The sequence below is a fragment of the Peromyscus californicus genome, unplaced genomic scaffold, assembly GCF_007827085.1.
Source record: "Peromyscus californicus insignis strain IS unplaced genomic scaffold, ASM782708v3 Scaffold_6__1_contigs__length_162567912, whole genome shotgun sequence".
Lineage (NCBI taxonomy): Eukaryota > Metazoa > Chordata > Mammalia > Rodentia > Cricetidae > Peromyscus > Peromyscus californicus.
This window is the reverse complement of record NW_026294584.1, coordinates 12,672,989-12,694,193: the sequence shown is the minus strand read 5'-3', so window position 1 is coordinate 12,694,193 and position 21,205 is coordinate 12,672,989. Positions and strand designations below refer to the sequence as shown.

The 21,205-nt window shown below is 39.5% G+C and overlaps 1 protein-coding gene across 9 annotated transcripts in view; it reads left to right on the top strand.

Moving 5' to 3' along the window:
* Positions 1 to 21,205, top strand: part of LOC128098898 (proline-rich proteoglycan 2-like) — a 61,960-nt gene that overhangs the window by 7,384 nt on the left and 33,371 nt on the right. For 3 of the 9 annotated variants that reach the window (XR_008214366.1, XR_008214365.1, XR_008214364.1), the window contains exon 2: positions 3,075 to 3,205. The exons of 5 other annotated variants lie outside the window; for them this stretch is intronic. Coding sequence is in view for 1 of the 4 variants with exons in the window: in XM_052720417.1 (XP_052576377.1) it covers positions 3,075 to 3,156 (82 nt within the window). In the remaining 3 variants the exon portion in view is untranslated. Of the gene's footprint in view, positions 1 to 3,074; positions 5,466 to 21,205 lie in introns of those variants that run through there. One more of the 9 variants, XM_052720417.1, reaches the window with a different exon arrangement.

The window sequence follows — 21,205 nt, the reverse complement described above, 5'->3', positions numbered from 1 at the left end:
TCATTAAGCCATAAAGTAGTCACATTTACATTGCAGACTTGCAGCTCATTCTCCTCCACAGAATCTTAGCTTGCACTCTATTGACACATAAGATACGGAGGGATAATTATGGAGGAGGGTGTGCAGAGCTTCCGTGCCATCTTTCGATGTGCCACATTCCAAGGCTGTACACATGTTCAGCTATACAGAAGCTCTGTGACTTTATGGAGGCCATGCTGCAAATGTGTGGTCGAAGCATAGACATCATGTGTAGGTGTGATCATACAAAAGGACATGATCTAACACTAAAACACTGAGTGAGAAAATCTAGCAAGGCTTGTAGGTTTAGCTTATTTTTGTTTCTTTGTGTGTTATTATTTTCTTATGGGCCTATGACTAGGATCCTTCTGATAGGGGTCTTATTCATTACCATCAGATAAAGTAGATAAAGAATATGGAAGACAGAAAGCTGAGGGAAGATTGGTATTTCTATCACTTGCTGTTGGGAAGGCAAATTCTAGTTTTTACCAAGCGCCTTGAATTGGGAGTTTTGACTAAGGAAGATGACGAAACAAAGAAGTCATAATATTGATATTTAAAATGTAAATCTATTGTTACAGTAACACCTCTACACCCTTAACCTGAATAATTACTATAAAGATTGTCTGGAATGTGATTTGAATCCCGGAATATCTGTCTGTAGTTACACCTACTTCTCTTCTTAGTCAGTGTGTACTTAGATTATGCACGAACATTTAAATACACTTGAATTTAAATAATTGGGATTTAAATGTCTTGTAGAAAATTACACTTGAGAAATATCTTCTCTAAGAGAAGTTATGGCATAAAAACATCTACATCACATTAATGGTATTTGCTGTATTGCTAGCTGTGGTTTCCTGTCTTAGGCTCTGTGTTTTTATCAGACTCACCAACTTCATCATAGATTCAGTAGTAATGAAATTTCTTCCCTCCCTCTTTATTTCCCTTTCCCTTCATTATCTCCCACCACCCTTTATTATTTGAGTCAGGGTCTTGCTACGGACCCTCGGCTGCACTTAAACTCATAATCCTCTTGCCCCAGTCCTCTGATTGGTAGTATTACAGGCATGCATCCTCATGCTCAGCTAAAATTAATTTCCTTTTTTGAAAAGTTAATGTATTCATATAAAAGTATTTAAAACACTAAGGTGTTGATTCTGTGCCCAAACATGGAAGTAGTTGGTATGCTTCAGAAAAAGAGACATTTTTTCAAAGTAAAAGAAAAATACTATGTAATTTTTCTCTCTATGCAGTGTATGAATCCTGTTAATATAGCCTTGGCTTTCTAAAACTTTGGGAGAGCTGATAGGGACCCTAATGCTAGTGGAGGAGTGAGGGATCTGTTCTATTCAGTTCGCACCTCAATCCTGTTTCAACCGTATCTCATATTCTCCCTGAAGGCTGTAATTTCAGCTCAGAACTCCTTTTCTCAAAGTCCACTTCCTGTCTGTGTCTCATTTCTACACAGCTTAAACCTTCAACCCGGACATCACCTTTCTGTACCCTTGTCGGTTCCTTTTCTTTTACAGTAGGTCATTGCTCAGACTGATTGGAATATCAGCAAAAGAAAATTCCAGTTGTTGTCAGGGGAATGGAGGTCTGAGGTTTCACACACTTCTGTCCAGTGAGGATCAGAGCAGGGATGCTATGAAAGTGGACTTTACACAGAGAACTCACAGCAGGCCTTGCTGAGAAAGTATTTAAGCAGAGCCTAGAAAATCGAGCACAAATGTCATAGCAGGATTTGGGAGGTGAAGGTGTTTGTCCAGATGAGTGCAATAAAGAACATATTTGTAGGAAGTGACTGACCTATATAGCATAAAATAGCAAGAACACAGCTCAGACAAGTGGTAGACCAAGTCATGTTCAGATGTTAACTGACTTTTAAGATTTATTTATTGATTTTATGTATGAGTGCTCTATCTGCATGTACAGCTTTATGTCAGAAGAAGGCATCAGATCCCACTAGAGATGGTTGTTGGGTTTCTGGGAACTGAACTCAGGACCTCTGGAAGAGCAGCCAGTTCTCTTAACTGCTGAGCCATTTCTCCAGCTCTGCTAATTGACTTTTCAATAGTTATTTCCCTTACTCAGTTCTAAGTGTGTGAAGCTTATGTATATATGATGTGTGTACAAACCTTGTACAGAAAGTCTCTGGAGCTTAGTCATCTGTCTTGGGATTTTATACCCATTGATAAGTAATTCCCATTTCCTCCTCCCCTCATTCCCTGCTCACCACCATTCTGCTCTTTGATTTCATGAATCTTTGATTCTACATATTTGACTATTTTAGATAACTCATTTAAGTAGAATAATGAGTTTGTTTCTGTGACTGACATTTCATTTTGCATCACATCTGGAAAGTTTATTCATGTTATTAGATGTTGCAGACCTTCCTTCTTTTTAAAGACTTTGAACAGTATTCCCGCCTAAGACTAGAGCTGAACACATGCCCAGACAAAGCCAAGATGATCCATCACCCACCTCTACCGTGTCAGAGCTTTAATTTGCCAGCATATGGCACAGTATCTCAGCTTTGCAGATTCTTAAATATTCACTGATACTAAAAAATCATCAATTTACTTTAACCAAAAGAATTCGAGGCTAAACATTCTTTTCAGTGGCTTCTGCCTGCAGGAGCATGCAGTCTTTTTTCAGAGTATCACTTCATGGGTAATTAAGAAAGAAAAGAGCTGCTGACATTTATTATTCTTCAGTGGAAGGAGGTCAGTTTTAACACTGTCACATTTAGTGTTATTCTAAGTCTGCTGCTCAATTCTTTTTGATATAGACGCAACATTTTAAAGCATATTATTTAACCAGCAGGTGTCTCTATCGTTCAGCGAGATTTTCTTTTTAGAGCAATAGCTTTACCAGTAGATGGAAATTTGAGCTTGAATTGCTAATGATATGATATAGCAGATCGAAGGCAAGAACTCAGGTCCAAACTTAATAATAAAACCCCAGGAGTAGGGATTATGCTTTGAATTCAGATATGGCAAAGCTTTCTAGCATTTAAAGATGTATTGTGGATTAATGCTCATTTCTTTCAGTCAGTGTGCATCCTTCGCTGAATGTGCAGCAGAAGAGAAGAAACAAATGCTTCACCACTTCCAGGAGTTGGCACATTCATGATACGTTTACTCATTTTATTCAGAAGATATTCCTGAGAACCTACTTTGTGGTGAGCACTATTTTAGACAGAGAGAACATGGTTCCAGTCAAGAGAGAGAATATTTCTGCCTTCATCGAATCTGTATTCTAGGGAAGCAGCTCACATTGTGGCACATCTAGCTCACACCATGCGAAATCTTGTGGTTAAGGTGTCACTTTACTATGTGACTAACTACTGTCCATGAACTTTCTCATAATTAACAATGAAAAATAATGACAATATATGAATTAAATCACTTGCTATGACATTAAGCCAAACTGCAAATACTAGGAAAGTTGGCCAGTGTCCATTGCTCTTGCTTAGTCAATGCATTGTGAGCTGTGTCTGGTAAATATCAAGTGCTCTGAGGGTTAGAGATCCTTTGTCTTTACACAGAACATCAGTTATAGGATAAGAGTTGTGTTTGATGTGCGCATGCACATGTGCAAGCACATGGCTGGTGCAAGTGGGTGCATGTGAAGGCCAGAGGTCAAGTGTGTTCCTCAATAATTCTCTACTTTGTTTTTGAGACAGACTTCATTGAACCTGGACTCACCAATTTGACTAGACTGGCTTGTCAGTGAGCCCAAAGTTCTTCCTGTTTGTGCCTTCTTCACACAAAAATTATAGGTTCCCTGCCTTAATTTCCTGATTTTTGTTTTGTTTTTACATAATAGTGACAATAAAATTTGTGTCTTCATACCAATGGGAAACTAAGCCATCTCTGCAACCCTCAACCTGGTTTCTAATATTTCTGTAATAATTCATGAGTGTCTGTGTTGTTCTAAATATAACCATGTTAAATTAAACTTCAAAGCATAATACTTTTGTTACACTGATTGCATCTTAAGTAGGTAGGACTAGTGAAGACAAAGAATATGTAGATATTTAATTGAATGAGACTTACACTAACAGGATTAGAAATGCAGAGTTTCAATCGGCCATCTGTCTAGACTTGATGATAACATTATATATAATCATTTTATAATTATAGACATTGTAGCAGTAATAGTATCTGTTTTAGCAAGCCTAGGTAAGGAAGTATATGGCTTCGGCAGTGGGAAAAATTGCTAACTTTTCCCCAATATCTATTTATGTTTTATATGTAGGTTATATTTATATAAATCTTTTCTCTCTCTGTTGGTTCAACCTGGTGTAGAAGGATAAAAGGCTTTCGCAGGCACTGCCTGAAATAAGGAGTAATTCCTTTCTCTGTTCCATTCCTACTAGTTGTTGTTTTTACATAACCTCTTTTCATATGATGCTTCAGTCTTACTTTTCCTTTGCCAAAGAACTGCATGTGGTGTCATTCTCTATTAGGAACATTATTGATCTTGATTAAACTTTTTGACTCTTCTGTGAAGGAGCCCATTCCTCCTTACCATTGCTAATCAATTGAAAGAAACATATTTAATAATACAACAATGCTCCAAACACAACACTATGAATAACTATGTTGCTTGAAGTGGTAATAGTAATAGAATACTATTGAATGACTAACTCCTGCAGTGTGTTTCTGTAGCATGAAATCTAAGTGGTCTTTTAATAAAAAAATCCCAGAGCCAGATACTGGGTAAATGCTGAAACATCAGAGAGACAAAGGAACAAGCCACAGCCACACCTTACATACCTTTCTCCGCCCAGCCATCAGTTCCTGTCTCAACATTCCAAATACTGGGATTAAAGGTGTGTGCCATCACTGCTGTCACTGCTGTCATTCTTTTGGAGATTCAAAGTCACTGTTAGGCATGGTCATGGTTCACTGCAGAAAATCTTATTCATGGGACATTTTTTTCTGGATGATTTGTCCTTTTTCTTCAGATGTCTCATTTGTCCATTGTTCTTCAGATTCCTTAGCTGGATGCCTTCATTGCCCAGAAAGACAAAAATAAAATTCTTCCCCAACCCTAACTTTGGGGAGGTTCCCTTTTGGCAAGTTGTATCTGATCAAATGAAAAGCATTTGTTAGTTGTCTAAGTTAGTTTAAATTGAATGGTCATGCTGGCTGATGAACTATCACCTCTTCCAATTAAGAGGTCTCGCTTGTTCAAATAGAACCTTTATCAATTTTGATGGTATCCATAGCTTTTTTCTCCTGTACAAACAAAAGCAAAACCTTATCCCCAATATAACACATATCCAGGTTTCCATTCTGAGCACGTCTTTAAAGTATATAGGCTGATTTAATTCTGTAGTTTTTTTTTCTATTATTCAGTGTCTCTCTGCAGCTGTTGTTTCTTTCTCATTAGCATTGAGAAAATTCAAAGTTAATAAATCATTATGTAATCTATTTCTGGGGGTCTTTATTATCCCATTCTGTTCATTTAGCATATTCTTTAGAGTTCAATTTGATCTTCCTCTCACTGCTCCTATATTAATCTAGTGGCTTGTTCTGTCCTCTGATCTTCACCCAAATTTTATCAGGGTACAAAATGTATCACCACATGTTACTTACTACCTGTCTTTACTATGAGAACATTTTGATAAAGAATTTCAGAATCATATTTCTTATTCGTGTACACCGTTGATAGTAATATAAATTAGGTTATGTGTTATGAGAATAACAGTCCTACTACAGGTGTACAGGAAAAGTAATCAGCATGTCAGAGTGACATTGTTACCCTCATATTTATTGTACCACTGTACATGATAGCCAAGAAATGGAAACCACTCAAGTATCCATGGAACAAAGTAAAATCTTGTCATTTGTGACAACACAGATGGAGCTGGAAATCATTGTTAAGTGAAAAAAGGCACAGAAAGGCAATCACCACATGTTCTCGATCATATGTGGAACTGGAAATAGTTACATGAAATAGATATGTAGTAATTATACATATTTATGGAGTACACTGTGATGTGTGGATAATGTAATAATCATGTCAGGGTAAATGTCATATCTGTCACCTCATATATGCATTATTTCTTTGCACTGGAATTAGACTCAGTATGGGAATCCTAGTTTTCAACATTGTATCATAGAAGTGGAGGTTGGAAGAAATGTGTACCTGGGAATTACTAGTGGTTTTAGAAGATAAGCAATATATAGAGTATCCCAGACCATATCAATGCTTCTGAATTCCCAAAGGGCATTTACCTGAGACCTTTCGAAGGGTGCAGAGACCAAATCAGAGTGGTCATAGGCATAATTTAGCGATACTTAGTCTCGTCACAGGAGTTATGATAAATGTTGTGTCTGACAGGCTTAAAATTATTACATATATTTTCACTGTAGTTGACACAAGCCCCTGCAAGCCACAGTATGTGCAGAAAATGAATACTTGGAACACACTAGTTATACCTGTATTTATTATGTCACTAAAAGTCAAGTACTCACAAGTTAACCTGGTCTATATGCCAATAATTAGTAGATGTAAGTTATGAGAATATCTAGGCAGAAGAATGAAGTCATTTGTAACAGGCTTTTTCTTTTGGGCCACCAATCAGTTCCCAAATCATGACATGGAGACTTATTGTTAGTTTTGAATGCTCAGCCTTATCTTAGCTCTTATTTTAATCTGTTTCTCTTTATCTATATTTTGCCTCAGGGCTTTTCACCTTTCTGTATATCTTACTTTCTTGCTGTCTCCATGGCTGGCTGGCTGGCGGCTGCCTGACTTTTGGCCCTGGGCACATGTCTCTCTCTTCCTCATTTTTCTTCTCTCTCTCTCTCTCTCCTCTCTCTCTCTCTCTCTCTCTCTCTCTCCCCTCCCCCCCCCCCCACACACACACTCACACTTAGCTTTCTCTTCCTACTTATTCTTTCTGCTCACCAGCCCTGCCTGTTCCTCTTCTGCCCAGCTATTGGCCATTCAGCTTTTTATTAGACCAATCAGGTACCCTAGGCAGGCAAGGTGAAACAAATGTAATGCATCTTTATATAAGTAAACAAATGCAGCACAAACAAATGCAATATACCTTCATATAGCTAAAGTAATAATCTGCAGCATAAACAAATGCAACACATTTGCCTAGTTAAAATAATATTCCACAACAGTTACTAAGAGCTCAAACAGGGTAGAATGATGTTTTTGTTTTATAGTTGACAATACATTCTCAGTTTCTCTTCCACAATGCACTTAGTAAAGACTGAACCAGCTTGTCTAAATCAGAGCTTCTAAGGGGATGGCATTGCCTGGTCTACATACAAAGATCACTTTTCTATCATAGGGGCATTTACCTAGGGTTTTCTGACCAAGCTTGGTTTGTTTCTGTGAGTCTAGCTAAGCTTTCGCCTTGAGAGCTTCTAGTGGTAATGAGGCAATGAATTATTTTGTAATTAGGCATGTCTCAGTATGTCAGAAGTACATAGTTGTCCATCTGTTGTATAATTTTCACTCAAAGGATAAACTGTAGTCTGTCCAGGTTCTTTTGGAATGAATAGAAATTGACCAAATCATTTTGTTTTCCTCATTGATGAATCATGGTCAGAATACAAAATACAGTAGTGAGGAAATTTTGGAAGCATTCTTAAAATCTGGCTACATTTACTCTACATTTCAGTCAAGAGTCATACTTGATATCTGTTTGCAGTGGCTAAAACTAACACAGTATAATCCTAACTAATGTGCTTTTAAATTGCTGACTTTATGGGTATTGTAAGACGTATAATTGGGACTTTGTGCCCACTTTCCCTTCAGTTATACTTCTTACTTACTGCTGGGGGAGGGGAATTCGTCAGTTTTCTTCAGTGGAGTGACAGTGGGCGTCTCAACCACACTGCAGGGCAGGCCATGTGCACAACAGTAGTCAACCAGCACAAAGCAGACTCCGTGGTATTTTGTGTGCTCTTTGTTATTGTTTGGTGTGTTTTTTTTCTCTTTTTGGTTTTTGTTTTCTTTGCTTTTTTTTTCCTTGAGAAAGAAGGAGAATGAGGTTGGGTGGGCAGAAGTGGGGAGGATTTGGGAGGATGTGTAGGAGAGGAAAAATATGATCTAATCTAAATATTGTATGAAAAAATTAAAAAAATTATAGAAAGTATAATTGGAATGCTATACTACTTTTTAAAGAAATTATAAATTTTTAAATTTGTATTGAATCCTGCTTTTAGTGCTGTTGTTTGATTAAATGCTATGAATTTAGATGGTATTCCGTGCCAGCCAGTGCCTCACATCTCTTATCTAATAAGATCAATGTAAGATTTTCTTTTTTTTTTTTTTTTTTTTTTGTTTTTCGAGACAGGGTTTCTCTGTGTAGCTTTGCGCCTTTCCTGGATCTCTCTCTGTAGCCCAGGCTGGCCTTGAACTCACAGAGATCCTCCTGCCTCTGCCTCCTGAGTGCTGGGATTAAAGGCCTGCGCCACCACCGCCTGGCTAAGATTTTCTTAATACCTAAATCCAAAGTCCAGAGATACTCGATGATTTCCACAATTTTCTGTTGGCTTTCAAGATTTGATGGGATCATAGCTATCTGTCCCTCTAATTTTTGTACTGAGGCACAAATCTGTCTTAACTGAAGAATTGAGCCTTTTTCCTTTTTGCCTATGAAAGAATTTACAACGAATTTATAAGAGAATGAAACTCAACACCCTGGCTTGGGGGCAGGGGCCCACCTGCTCCACACCCGGTTCCCCAGGGGTGGCAAGCCAGCCAAGCCTGTGAATACCAGAGCCCCACCAGGCCATGCCCTGGTGGGGTCACGATGGTGTCTGTGGCACGTGTTTCTACTTAGGGCCAAGCAAATGACCCTGCTCTGTGCTGCAGCCTGGGGCTATTTGGAGGCCTGTGGGCAGGGGCTGACCACCGTGAGGTTTGGGTCCTCACTGCCACTGAGGGCCTTGTCTGGGTCTGAGGCCCTGCTGCAGCTGTAGTCTGTGTTGATATCCATACTCAGGGTTTTCACCAGGGGCCATGCAGATGTCCATGATCTGTGGTGCAGCCTGAAGCCATTTCTATGTCTGTAGGCTGTGTTGCCACCGGGGGACCATACTGAAGGGAGTGGCCTGCACTGCCAACTGAGACCATGTTGATATCCGTGATCTCTGCAGCCTTGGAGAGCCTTGTCTGGATCCATGGTCCTGTGCAAACAAGGGACAATTTCGTGGTTTTTACTGTCATCAGAAACTGTGTGGAGGCCCATGACTCGTACTCCCGCTGACTGTGAAGAGCAAAGAGATTATTTTTGCCATGTTATCAATGACTGCAGATACACAGTTGATAAAGAGAGACATGGAAGACCCTGCAACAGCCCCCTACCCACAAAGTAACAACCTAGACAGGAAGCCACTGAAGAAAACCCTTAAAAAGTGTGATGGTTATGCTGAAGAGTAGCCCTCCACAATTGAAGGCTTCTGACGGAGGTGTGGGAGGGGAAGTACTCAGTTCTATCTCAAGGGGCAGGCCACTAGAATTTGAGTATGCCATGCTCCAGTGAGTACAGATAACACAGAGTGGACTTCTTTTTTTTTAACCTTTACTTCTTATGGGGAAAGGAGCAATGGGAGTGGGGACATGAAAGGACTGGGAAGGAATTGTGAGCAGGGTGCATGATGTGAAACTCCCAGAGAATCAATAAAAATGTTAATGTAGGAGAGAGAGAGAGAGAGAGAGAGAGAGAGAGACTCAAACTCAGAGAGAGACTGACTCAAACTCTTCAAAGGGGGTCATCACCTCCTACCTTTTGTCTTGTTTGTTTCTTGATTCTGCTCTCTCTTCTACCTCTTAAGAGCAAGGCCAGCTCATCTTCTTGCCTTGTATTAGCATTTTAGCAGACTGGCATACTGTGTAGAGTAATGACTCTATTGATCCCCGTATTCTACTCCCTTCCATAGTCAGAGACTATTTGAGTGTCAGATACTGATTATATTCTGTAGCCCCCTGTGAATCCAATGTGACCAATGTGATTTCGGCAAAACTGAGCAACACAACATGATTTTCTCCGGAATCCATGTGCCTGCCCCTGTAGCTAGAGTTTTCCTGCCTGGCCCTCAGTCAGGACAAATCTCTGTTACCCGCCAGTCCCACAGCCACTCAGACCCGACCAAGTAAACACAGAGACTTATACTGCTTACCAACTGTATGGCCGTGGCAGGCTTCTTGCTAACTGTTCTTATATCTTAAATTAATTCATTTCTATAAATCTATACCTTGCCACATGGCTCGTGGCTTACCGGTACTTTACATCTTCCTTGTCCTGATGGCAGCTGGCAGTGTCTCCCTCACTCAGCCTTCCACTTCCCAGCTCTATTCTCCTCCTTGTCCCGCCTATACTTCCTGCCTGGCCACGGGCCAATCAGTGATTTATTTATTGACCAATCAGCAACACATTTGACATACAGACCATCCCACAGCATGCCCCTCTATTCACTTTTCCATCATCTTTCTGGCTGTGATGTGGATGTGGCTACAGTAAACCATCTTGTACTTTGTAGATAATGGGAAAAAAATGGCTAGCTTTCTGGGGTTCTCATACCATCCCTGGATGATTATATCTTGCCTGTTTTGTGAGACAGAAGTAAATTTCTATGTTTATATTTTCATATTTTGAGCGTCTGTAACTGAGTTTCTATTCCAATCAATGCAATGACTTTCAGATAATCTCTCTTATCAACACATCTCTTAAAATAGAATTTTCGCTGGGTGGCCATGGCGCACGCCTTTAATCCCAGCACTCAGGAGGCAGAGGCAGGCGGATCTTTGTCAGTTCGAGGCCAGCCTGGTCTACAGAGCGAGATCCAGGAAAGGCGCAAAGCTACACAGAGAAACCCTGTCTCAAAAACAAAAACAAAAAAACAAAAACCAAAAAAAAAAAAGAATAAATAAATAAATAGAATTTTCAAATTAAGGAAACCAAACTTTCTCCTCCTTTTTATATTTATGTTCAACTTGCTATAAGCATGGAAGATGAATGATACTTTTTTAAAGGAAATTTGGGTATAAAGGCACCTCATAAAGAAAGAAATCTGATGAGTGAACATCTAGCAAGTTCTAAGTATTTTCAAGGAAAAAAGAGAATGGGATCATAAACTCCTACCCTTTTCTGAGGAGCTATTGTTAGACAATGTACAGAAGATTACTAAAGCTGCTTTTAAATGTTTGGGGAGAGTCAGTTTTCTTCAGTGAAGCAGGCCCTGAGAGACTACTCATGCTTCAGTTGATGATTGCACACATGTGTACAAAGCTTTACTGGATAACAAAACACCCCAACATTTATTCCCCCCAAATCATTATTATGATCACCTGGAAGATAAACTGGGATTGGATGGCCACAGTCACGTGTGTACTTGATAGGTTGGTGACTGGCGTGTTTCAGTGCTCCCTCATAATGTAGTGTACATTATGTTTGTATGGCAGCAACATTCCAAAAGCAGCAGAAAGGCATGTTTTAATGCAAAAGTATTTTTAAAAATCTGTAATGGTTTTACATTAGCAGTTAATTGACCAAGCTCACATACAAGAACTGGAAGAAAGCCTTCACTGTTCTATAGGAAAACTTGAAAATCATCAGGGAACAATATTTTCAGACTTCCAAGTGTTTTAGATACTAAGAAATGTGGACTTTAATTGGTATTCATTGAAGAAAGTGGAACACAGACTTGGAGATCAACCACAGATCCTGTCCAGCGTTGTTCATTTCCATGAGTAGACTTAATTAGAACAGTTTGAGATTTTAGGGGTTGGCTTAGTGGGTAAGAGCACTTGCTCTGCTTGAGGAACTGAGTTTCAATCCACAGCACCCAGGGAAAAAGCCAAGCATGACTGTTCATGCACAGAGGTCTCAGTGGCTGGCCAGCCTACCTGAAAAGATGAGCTTCTGATCCAGGGAAGGACCCTGGATCAAGGCAGTAAGGTGGGGAAAACAGTAGAGGGTGACATCCATCATCCTGCTCAAGCCTGCACTTGCTCCCGTGTGGGAACAAATACCTTCACACTCCCATGCATGTCACACACACACACACACACACACACACACACACACACACACACACACACGAGCGCGCATGCACATGAAGAGTGTGCAATTTTAGAAAACTGAAGAAGATGGCACAGCTCCCACATCTGATAACACATTCTGAACATCTTAAAAATATGGTTATGTTTGTCATGATTAATGAATCATTGCTGACAGAATTAACAGCAAAAGTCCATTTGTTTAGACTTTTTTGTTTTTAGATTTTTACATAATGACCTCTTTCAACTCTAGAATCCTACCCAGGGCCCATATTACACTTAGTTATCACATCTACTTAGGCTGCTCTTGGCAGTGACCGTTTCTCAGACTTTCTATATTTTTGATGACTTTGACTATTTTCAGGAATACTAACGATGTTTTGTAGGCTTCTGCTTTGTTGGAATTTGTCAGAGGCTCTTCTTATAATTAAATTTGGATTATGATTTTTGGGGAGGAAGACTACAGAGGTAAAGGGCCAGTTTCATCACATATTAAATGTAGATACTCTCCACACAACTTCCCATTAGGAACTTTGTTGGTGTGAGTCTTGCTCACTTGGCCCAGGGAATTTTAGTTAAATTTCTTTACTGTGAAGTTGCTTCCCCTCCCCTTCCCTGCACTCTTTGGAAAGGCCGTGTTTCTAGTCAGTCTCCATTTAACAAGTGGTAACTTACTCTATACTTTCCTCCTTGGGAATAGAGAATCTATATTCATTATTAGGAATTATTCTACACTGAAGATTGATTTATTCTTGCTAATTTATTAATTTACTCATTTATTTATATCAGTGCAAATTTCATAGGTATTTATTATATACATTAGGCTCTAGTCTTATACTACATTATTTTGTTTTCTTAAATTGTTCCAGGTGTATAATATATTAGCATAGCTGCAAAATGAAAAAGCACACACACAATAATTGCCTTCAGATTTTCATATTCTCTTGTTCTTTTCTCCACCAGGTCTCACTGCTCTGTTTATTTTCCCCTGAATTTGCTAACTCACCTCACTTTATATCACCCAACTAAAGCCAGCCTCTCCTCCGAATGCTCCCTTTGATTAATTCTAATCATAAGATAGGTTACGTGGAAGACATCCAGGTGCTAATGCTTAAATAGTGCTTAAAATATTGAAATAATCTTAAGAGGAGGGGAAAGGAGGGAACGTTTTTGCAGGAAGATATTGCTGGCCATCCTTCCCTGATCTATCTGCATTCAATCACCATTTGTCTAAATTGTGTGTGTGTGTGTGTGTGTGTGTGTGTGTGTGTGTGTGTGTGTGTGTGTGTGCAGAACATATAACAAGCTTGTCAGTACTATCTAACGTTTAGTAATCAGAATTGTCCATTTAGTCAACATTTATGATTGCCTAGTATATGATAATTATCTTTCAATGAGAAAGCAGACTTAAAAATGGAAATTGACATGTAGTTTCTGTCCTTGAAGGTTTTAGCATGATATAAAAATTAAGCAATACTATGATCTTAAGTTTTTTTTACGTCATAATCTATAATTAAGTGTTCTATTGGAATAGATGCTGTGGGGGTATATAATAAGGATGAAATAGAGGGAATTGAAGGGGTGGTGTGATAAAATTCAGAGCCAGAGATTTTATCAATAGAGATACTCCACTAGATGAATGCTTTTATAAATATGATTATATGGTAAGGGGGCAGAAATGGAGAGAAGTCTTTTTTGGGGGTCAGTATATCAGTCCATAAGATTAAAATAATCAGGATGGATGTCAAAGGATAATACTGTTAGGGGGTGATGTGCGAGAAAAAAACTCTAAATCTTGGGATAGAATAATCATTGAAGAAAGGCTGTGTTGGAATTTAGTAGGCTGCAAATGGATTGAAGTGCTCTTCTACTGACTCTCGGGGCCTAAGATTTTTCTCCTAGAAATTTTTTTTTCTTTTTTTTTTTTTTTTTGGTTTTTCGAGACAGGGTTTCTCTGTGTAGCTTTGCGCCTTTCCTGGAACTCGCTTTGGAGACCAGGCTGGCCTCGAACTCACAGAGATCCTCCTGGCTCTGCCTCCCGAGTGCTGGGATTAAAGGCGTGCGCCACCACCGCCCGGCCAAGAAATTTTATAGGTAGAACTGGAAGGTAAGTTAACCTTAGGACGTGGTATGTACCCACTCATAAATGGATAGATATAAAGCAAAGGGTAATCAGGCAACAACCCATAACTCCAGAGAAGCTAACTAACAGGGAAGACTCAAAGAGGGACACATGGACCACCCTAGGAAGGGGAAATAGATAAGATCTCCATGAGTAAACTGGGGATGAGGGGTGGGCAGTGGATGGTAGGGAATAGGGGATGAGAACATAAGGGAACGGGATGGTTGAGCTGGAACAGGGAGGGACGGGGAATGCAATGAAAGAGGCACCATGATAGAGAGAAACCCGGTGGTAGGGAAGTTCCCAGGAATCCCCAAGGATGACCCCAGCCTGGGCTACTAGCAGTAGTGGAGAAGGTGCCTGAACTGAACTGGCTTACCCCAGAAATCAGACCGGTGAATACCCTGTCATCACAGAACTTTCCTCCAACGACTGATGGAAGCAGATGCAGAGATCCACAGCCAATCACTAGACAGAGCTCCAGGAGTCCAGTCAAAGAGAGAGAAGAGGGATTCTATGAGCAAGTGCATCAGGATCATTATAGGTAAACATGCAAGGACGACCAAAGCAAACTAGTGGGAACTCATGAAAGTTGGATCAATGGCTGTGGAGCCTACATGGGAATGGACTAGGCCCTTTGCATGGTGAGACAGTTGTGTAGCTTGATCTGCTTGGGAGGCCCCCGGGCGGTAGGATCAGAATCCACCTCTGGTGCATGAGTGGGCTTTGTGGAGCCCATTACCTATTATGGGGCTGAACTTACCTCTACTGAATGTGCCTCCTCATGGGAGGCCTTGCCTTCTTGTGGGTGGGAGTGGGGGGTAGGTTGAGGGGGGAGGCTCGGGGGGTGGGAGGAGGGAAGAAGGGGATCATTGATTGGTGTGTAAAATGAATAAAAAATTTTCTTAATAAAAAATACTTTAAAAAAAAAGTAGTTTCAAGGATGGTATATCACCTGGAGTGAACTAGATGGAAAACAGAACAATATTGAAAATGGCGTATGATAATTGTAACACACAGGGTAACTGGTACCCACATATGAAATCACCAATTGGAGACACAGTACAAGAGAAAGTGAAATCTAGTAATCAGTTGACAGTGGTCCAAACTATTGTTATTCAGGAAGAGCCTGAGTTCTCATTATGTCATAAGAAGAGAAGTGATGGAGATCATTTACATAGAGCTCTCATACATAGTTAATATAGCTAGGGTGCACAAGTGTAAAAAATAGGTGACATAAGGCATAAAGGAAATTGCATGAAGACAGCTAAAGAGTAATGATAGAAAAAGGCTTTGCTCTTTTAACACGAATTGGTGAAACTAAGCCGAATATAGCATGTTTCAAGGCTAAATGTATCAACAGGGAGAAAACAGATTTTAACCATTGTAACAACTGAAAGTATGATTTTAGACAAACTTGAAAGTGGAGTGATTTTTGTGAATGAACAGAAATGCAGTATAATGCAATAAAAGGTGGTAGCAAAGTGTTTGGCAGAGGTAGAGAATGATGAAATGGGGAAGGGGGGCAAGGGAGGAAGAGAAGATCAAAGCTCAGTACTGTGAACCAAAAGGATACTTGTAAGAAGGTCCACTCCTCCACATAAGTCTCTCAAGAGAGATTTGATAGTTAAACACATGAATAAAAATATCTTCTCACCAACTACAAATCACTGACTAATAAATAATTGCTCGAATAATTGAGTGAAAAATGAATGAAGAGCATATGCTGTTTGTTTGAGCTGTCAGCACTTAGATGAGCCGTGAACAAAAAAGTAGGATATTAAGACAAAGATTGTGCAGGCTGCATTCAGAGAGTACTGTGGAAACCCTGGCACATTTTGTATAAAACTGGTGAAGTCATAATGCAAATTACTTTCCCCTTTTTATTAAGCATAGATTCTTTTCTCATACAATATAACCTGAATACAGTTTCTTCTCCCTCTACTCCTCCCAGTTTCCCATCCCATCCTTTAATAGTATATAAAATGTATAGAACAACAGCTGGGCTAAAATCATTATCATTTTAGGAAAGAAATACAATGGTTCTTTATTTTGTACTTTTCTACAATCCCCGTACAATTTGATGTTCATTCTCCACTCGAGGGGTTTCATTTGGGAAGAATAATAGAAAGTAGAATGTGGGGAATGTGTTATGAAAAGCATGGAGTTAAACTAGAGCATCTTCCCTTACTTGCCGTCCCTCATCTCAGCATTTCCCACCATCACTGAAGAACTGGATTTGGGTGAGCAACATCCAAAGAGATCAAAGGTCCCCATGTGCCTGCTTTGACCAACACAATGAGGCTAGACTCAGAAGCTCAATCTAAATTCAACTTTGAAGAACAAAACAGTTGAAAACTGAGATGAAGAGCCAGACAATTTTAAATGACCCAATATAATAGAATAGAATAGAATTATCTCCTGCAGTGAAATATCTAAAATCTAGTAAAAATCTAGTCTAGACATTTCTAATGGTTATTTAATGTTCCATTCTGCCACACAACTAGTTGCCTATCCTTACCGACTAAAGTGTGTCACTAGTTATTTACCTTTATTAATTTAGTTGAAGTTAGTTTCCAAATCTATATAGTTTTGGAGACTTAAGAATAATTTATGTACATAGATTTTTCTCCACTTAAAAGTCAAAATAGAATCGATATCATCTTGTAAAAGAGTTGCCAGTGTATTATAATGAACTTTCTTCCAATTCATTTAAGACTAAGTTGCTGATTGACTTCCCCTCCCCCCATGAGTACTGACACGCATTTCCTGCAGTGATGTTTTTCTACTCAGTTTTAATTGGCGCATTACTATTCATATCTCAGATCTCATTCAGGCTTCACTAATTCTTCTTTATGTCTTCTATTTCAAAATTTGGTACAAAATCACAGATGTTAATTGTTACACCTCTTTAGTCTATTTCAGTAAAGCAAGAGTTCTTTGACTCTTAACATCCTTGACAAGAGAATTACAAACATTGTTTTGGAAAATGCCATTCCACTTGAGTAGATTTAGATGCTGTGCCTTTGGCAGAGATCTCTGTGTTCTCTCCTTGTGGGTGGTGCATCCCTTTGCACTCATTTCTCTCACTGATATATACATACATATATATTACAAATTTAGTGATTAAAACAATGTTAATGTTCACTCCATATCTATAGACATGAGAAGCCTTAAATGAGTATATTGGGCATAAATCAAGATGTCAGTACTGCACATTCCTGCTGGAGACTCTAGGCAAATCTGTTTTCTTCCTTTTTAAAGCTTCCTTGATGTATGGTCTCCAATGGCAGTAATCACCTCACTGCCATCACTGCTTTCCTCACATCTTCTCTAATTCCTGTTTCTTCTTCCATGATTAAGGATTCTGTGATGCCCTGAACACACTGATCAACCAGGACAGTGTCCCTCCCATCTTATTAAGATCCATAATCACATCTATAAAATCCCCTTGCCACCTAGCTAACACATCAACAGGTCCTTGGGCAGGAGACTATGAGCGTTTTGCTGAATTCTGCTTGTCATACTTTTTATAATATTCACTGAATACACTTTAAGAAAGAGCTGTCTGCAATTTTCTGTTCTGTAAAGTTACTTTTTACCCTCACTGTTACTAATAACTTTCATAGAGGAATGTCATTGGGATTGCATAACTATCTGATTTCTTATATGTTTAGTTTTAGACCCATGTGTTTTTATGGATTATAAAAAACTTTTAAATGTTATTTCTAAGATAATTACCTCAACAAGCAAACAAATCTCTTGCTCCAGGCTCACATTGTATTTTCTCTGTGATGTCCTTGAATCAGCCATTTCTCCTAGAAACAACTGTTTTCCTTTTAGTGGAGGATGGTATTTAGACACAAATAACTAGAGACACAGTCTCTCAGCCAATTTGCTGATTCTTTGGCTCTTACAGTCTTTCCCTCCCTCTTCCACAGTGTTCCCTGATGCCTATGTGTGAGAGTGTTTTGTAGATGTAACCACTGGAACTGGGCTCCACCACTCTGTAGTAGTCTTCGTTTGTTTCATGGAGAAGTTTCCTTGATGAAAGATGAAGAATACACTTATCTGTGGGTATAAGGACACCTGTTTATAGATTGTTGTTAGGGATTATTCTGGTTTAGTAAATTAATGATTGTAGATTCTCTTCCAATAAGCATAACTTCTCTAGCATGGAGTAGTTAGCTAGGTTTCCAGTACTAGCTATGATTTCCCTCTTGTTCACCAAGTCTTAAGTCCAATTAAAGAGCTGTTGGTCACTGACATAGTATGTGTGCCACTATTAGGGTTATCATGCCATGCTGTCTCACTAGCATGGCTGCCCAAATGTGAGCTGAACAAGAGCAACACCATTAGATATACCAAAAGGGACAGGGAAAAGCCCACGTGGCCTCAACCCTACTTAAAGAATAATAGGTAAGCAAATGAAGAAAGCTGGGAGCAGATGAGGTGGACTTCTCCAGGGAAGAGCATGCCAGCTGATTGTCCAGAGGCAAATGGCCAGCCCTGAAAACATACATGTAAGTAACATTATGTGGACCAAGTATATATTTAGAAATACATACAGACTGAACAGGTTATATTTAGAAAAATATATGTACAGTGCATGCTGAAGAGATGGCCCTGTGGGTGAAGTGTTAGCTATGCATTCCTGGGGACCTGAGTTCACCACCCACATAAAAGCCAGGTATGGCTACACACATCACAAACTATAGCTTTGGGAGGGAGGAGAAAGATGGATCCTGGGGGTTCACTGATGAGCCCACTTAACCAAATTGGTTGGCTCCATGTTTAATGAGAAACCCTGTCTCAAAAAATAAATGCAGCTGGAGAGATGGCTCAGAGGTTAAGAGCACTGGCTGCTCTTCCAGAAGTCCTGAGTTCAATTCCCAGCAACCACATGGTGATTGACAGCCATCTATAATGAGATCTGGCGCCCTCTTCTGGTGTGTAGGCATACATGCCAGAACACTGTATACATAAAAAAAAAAAATCTTTTTGCCGGGCGGTGGTGGCGCACGCCTTTAATCCCAGCACTCGGGAGGCAGAGCCAGGCGGATCTCTGTGAGTTCGAGGCCAGCCTGGTCTGGTCTACAGAGTGAGTCCCAGGAAAGGCGCAAAACTACACAGAGAAACCCTGTCTCGAAAAACCAAAAAATAAATAAATAAATAAATAAATAAATGCAGAGTGACAGAAAGAGACACCTGACATCATTCTCTGGCCTTCATATGTGCATTCATGGGTGAGCAAACCCTGTCCCTAAAATAAACATGCAAAAAATGATGTCTACCACCATACAAATATATTTCAAAATCAATGTTGAAAGGATTGACTCAGACATAAACATTCTATGAATCCATTTATATGATGCTGGAGTACACAAATTTAAACTGGTAACAGATCATAACAGTGGCTATTTGAGGATTGCTACAGAGTGAAAGGAGATAGTAACTTTATTGCCAGTATGGGAATATTTTATTCTTTAATTGAGGTGTTGATTGTGTGAGTATACTCATGTAAAACTTGAAAAATTCACATACAGGATGTAAATTTTAACCCAATTAAAATAAACCTGAAATAGACAATTCAACTAAACCTGTGATAGGCTGATTCAACTTGGAAACCACTTTTGTGCCTCACTGTATCTTTCTCCTTGACTTCACTGTGTCTCTTTGAGTGCAGTATCGGGGCTCCATGTAGAAGCAGGCTCACTGAGGGTTTGCCTGTTTATTTATAGTGAAGAATTGACTTTTGAGGTGATGGGAGCTGAGAAGTCCCATTGTCTACTATTTGCAAGAAAGAAAACGGGTACTACAATTCCGTCTGTGTTGGAAGGACTGGAAACCAGGACAGATGGTGTGAATTCCAGTTCTTTCAAACAAATGAATGAATGGTGCCTCCTCATACCGAGAGGGAGCTTTAGTTTACTGTGTCTTCTTGTTGAAATGTTAATTTCTTACAAAAACACTCTCATAGACATACATAAAAATAATGTTTCATTAAACATTAATTTCTTACAAAAACACTCTTATAGACATACCTAGAAGTAATGCTTCATTTGGTGACTCCATGGCCTGGGTAGGGTCACAGATGAAATTAATCATCAAAGTCTAGATGCTGTAAGAATGGTGAAATCTTTCCATCTTCCTTCCCTCCCCTCCCATTGGTAAATAAGGGGTAGGTCATGGGAACAAGAGCAATACAAACTTTCATTTGTAAGTCACTATACATGTGTTGAAGTTTATATGACCGTTTTGGTGAAGGTGACAGCATTGGTAAGGTGCAGTGGGGTGCTCTATGTACTACATTGGTGAACTTTGAAGGCTGAGAGTCAAGTGTGTCAGAGTTTAAGGCAATACCATGATGATGGAAGCGGAATGGGCAGCTCCTCACATCTCTCTCCAGCCCATGATGTGGTGTAAACCCAGTTCTTTCACATGTCTTGTCTGTAAGAGATTAATCTAGTATGTCACTTTAACTTTCATAATCTTCCTGCTTCCACTATAGGGCAAAAGAAGCAGAAAACAAGGATATTATGACATCACATGAGAAATTAGACAAAAGAAAAGATTGTCAAAGAGTGCTGCTCTTTAAGGTTGCTTCATATGGAAAATACCATTTTCAACAAAAGTTTCTACCAGTTACTGCTTAGGCTGTGAGGTGGATTTCCATTCACGAAAGGAAGGAAAGCATCCCTGGGAAATAGAAATTGAGCTAGCAAACACTCCTACTAATGTGTATGGTTGCCTTGGTCTTGACAAGAGACATTTGATAGCATGTTCTGAAAGTGCTCTGAAGAGGAGCTCCCCTCTTGGGGAAGATGCAGTGGTCTGATAATAAAGGTGGGATGTGTCACTGAGCACAGCACTGAGCTCATCACATGTCTGTTGCAGAGCATACAGGCTGCCTTGGGTTAAACCAGTCATATCTCATTCTTAGGACCATAATGACTTCATATAGTGGTGTATAACCAGACCAGAATAATAATATTTAAAATGGCTCCTGCTGAGCCCAAA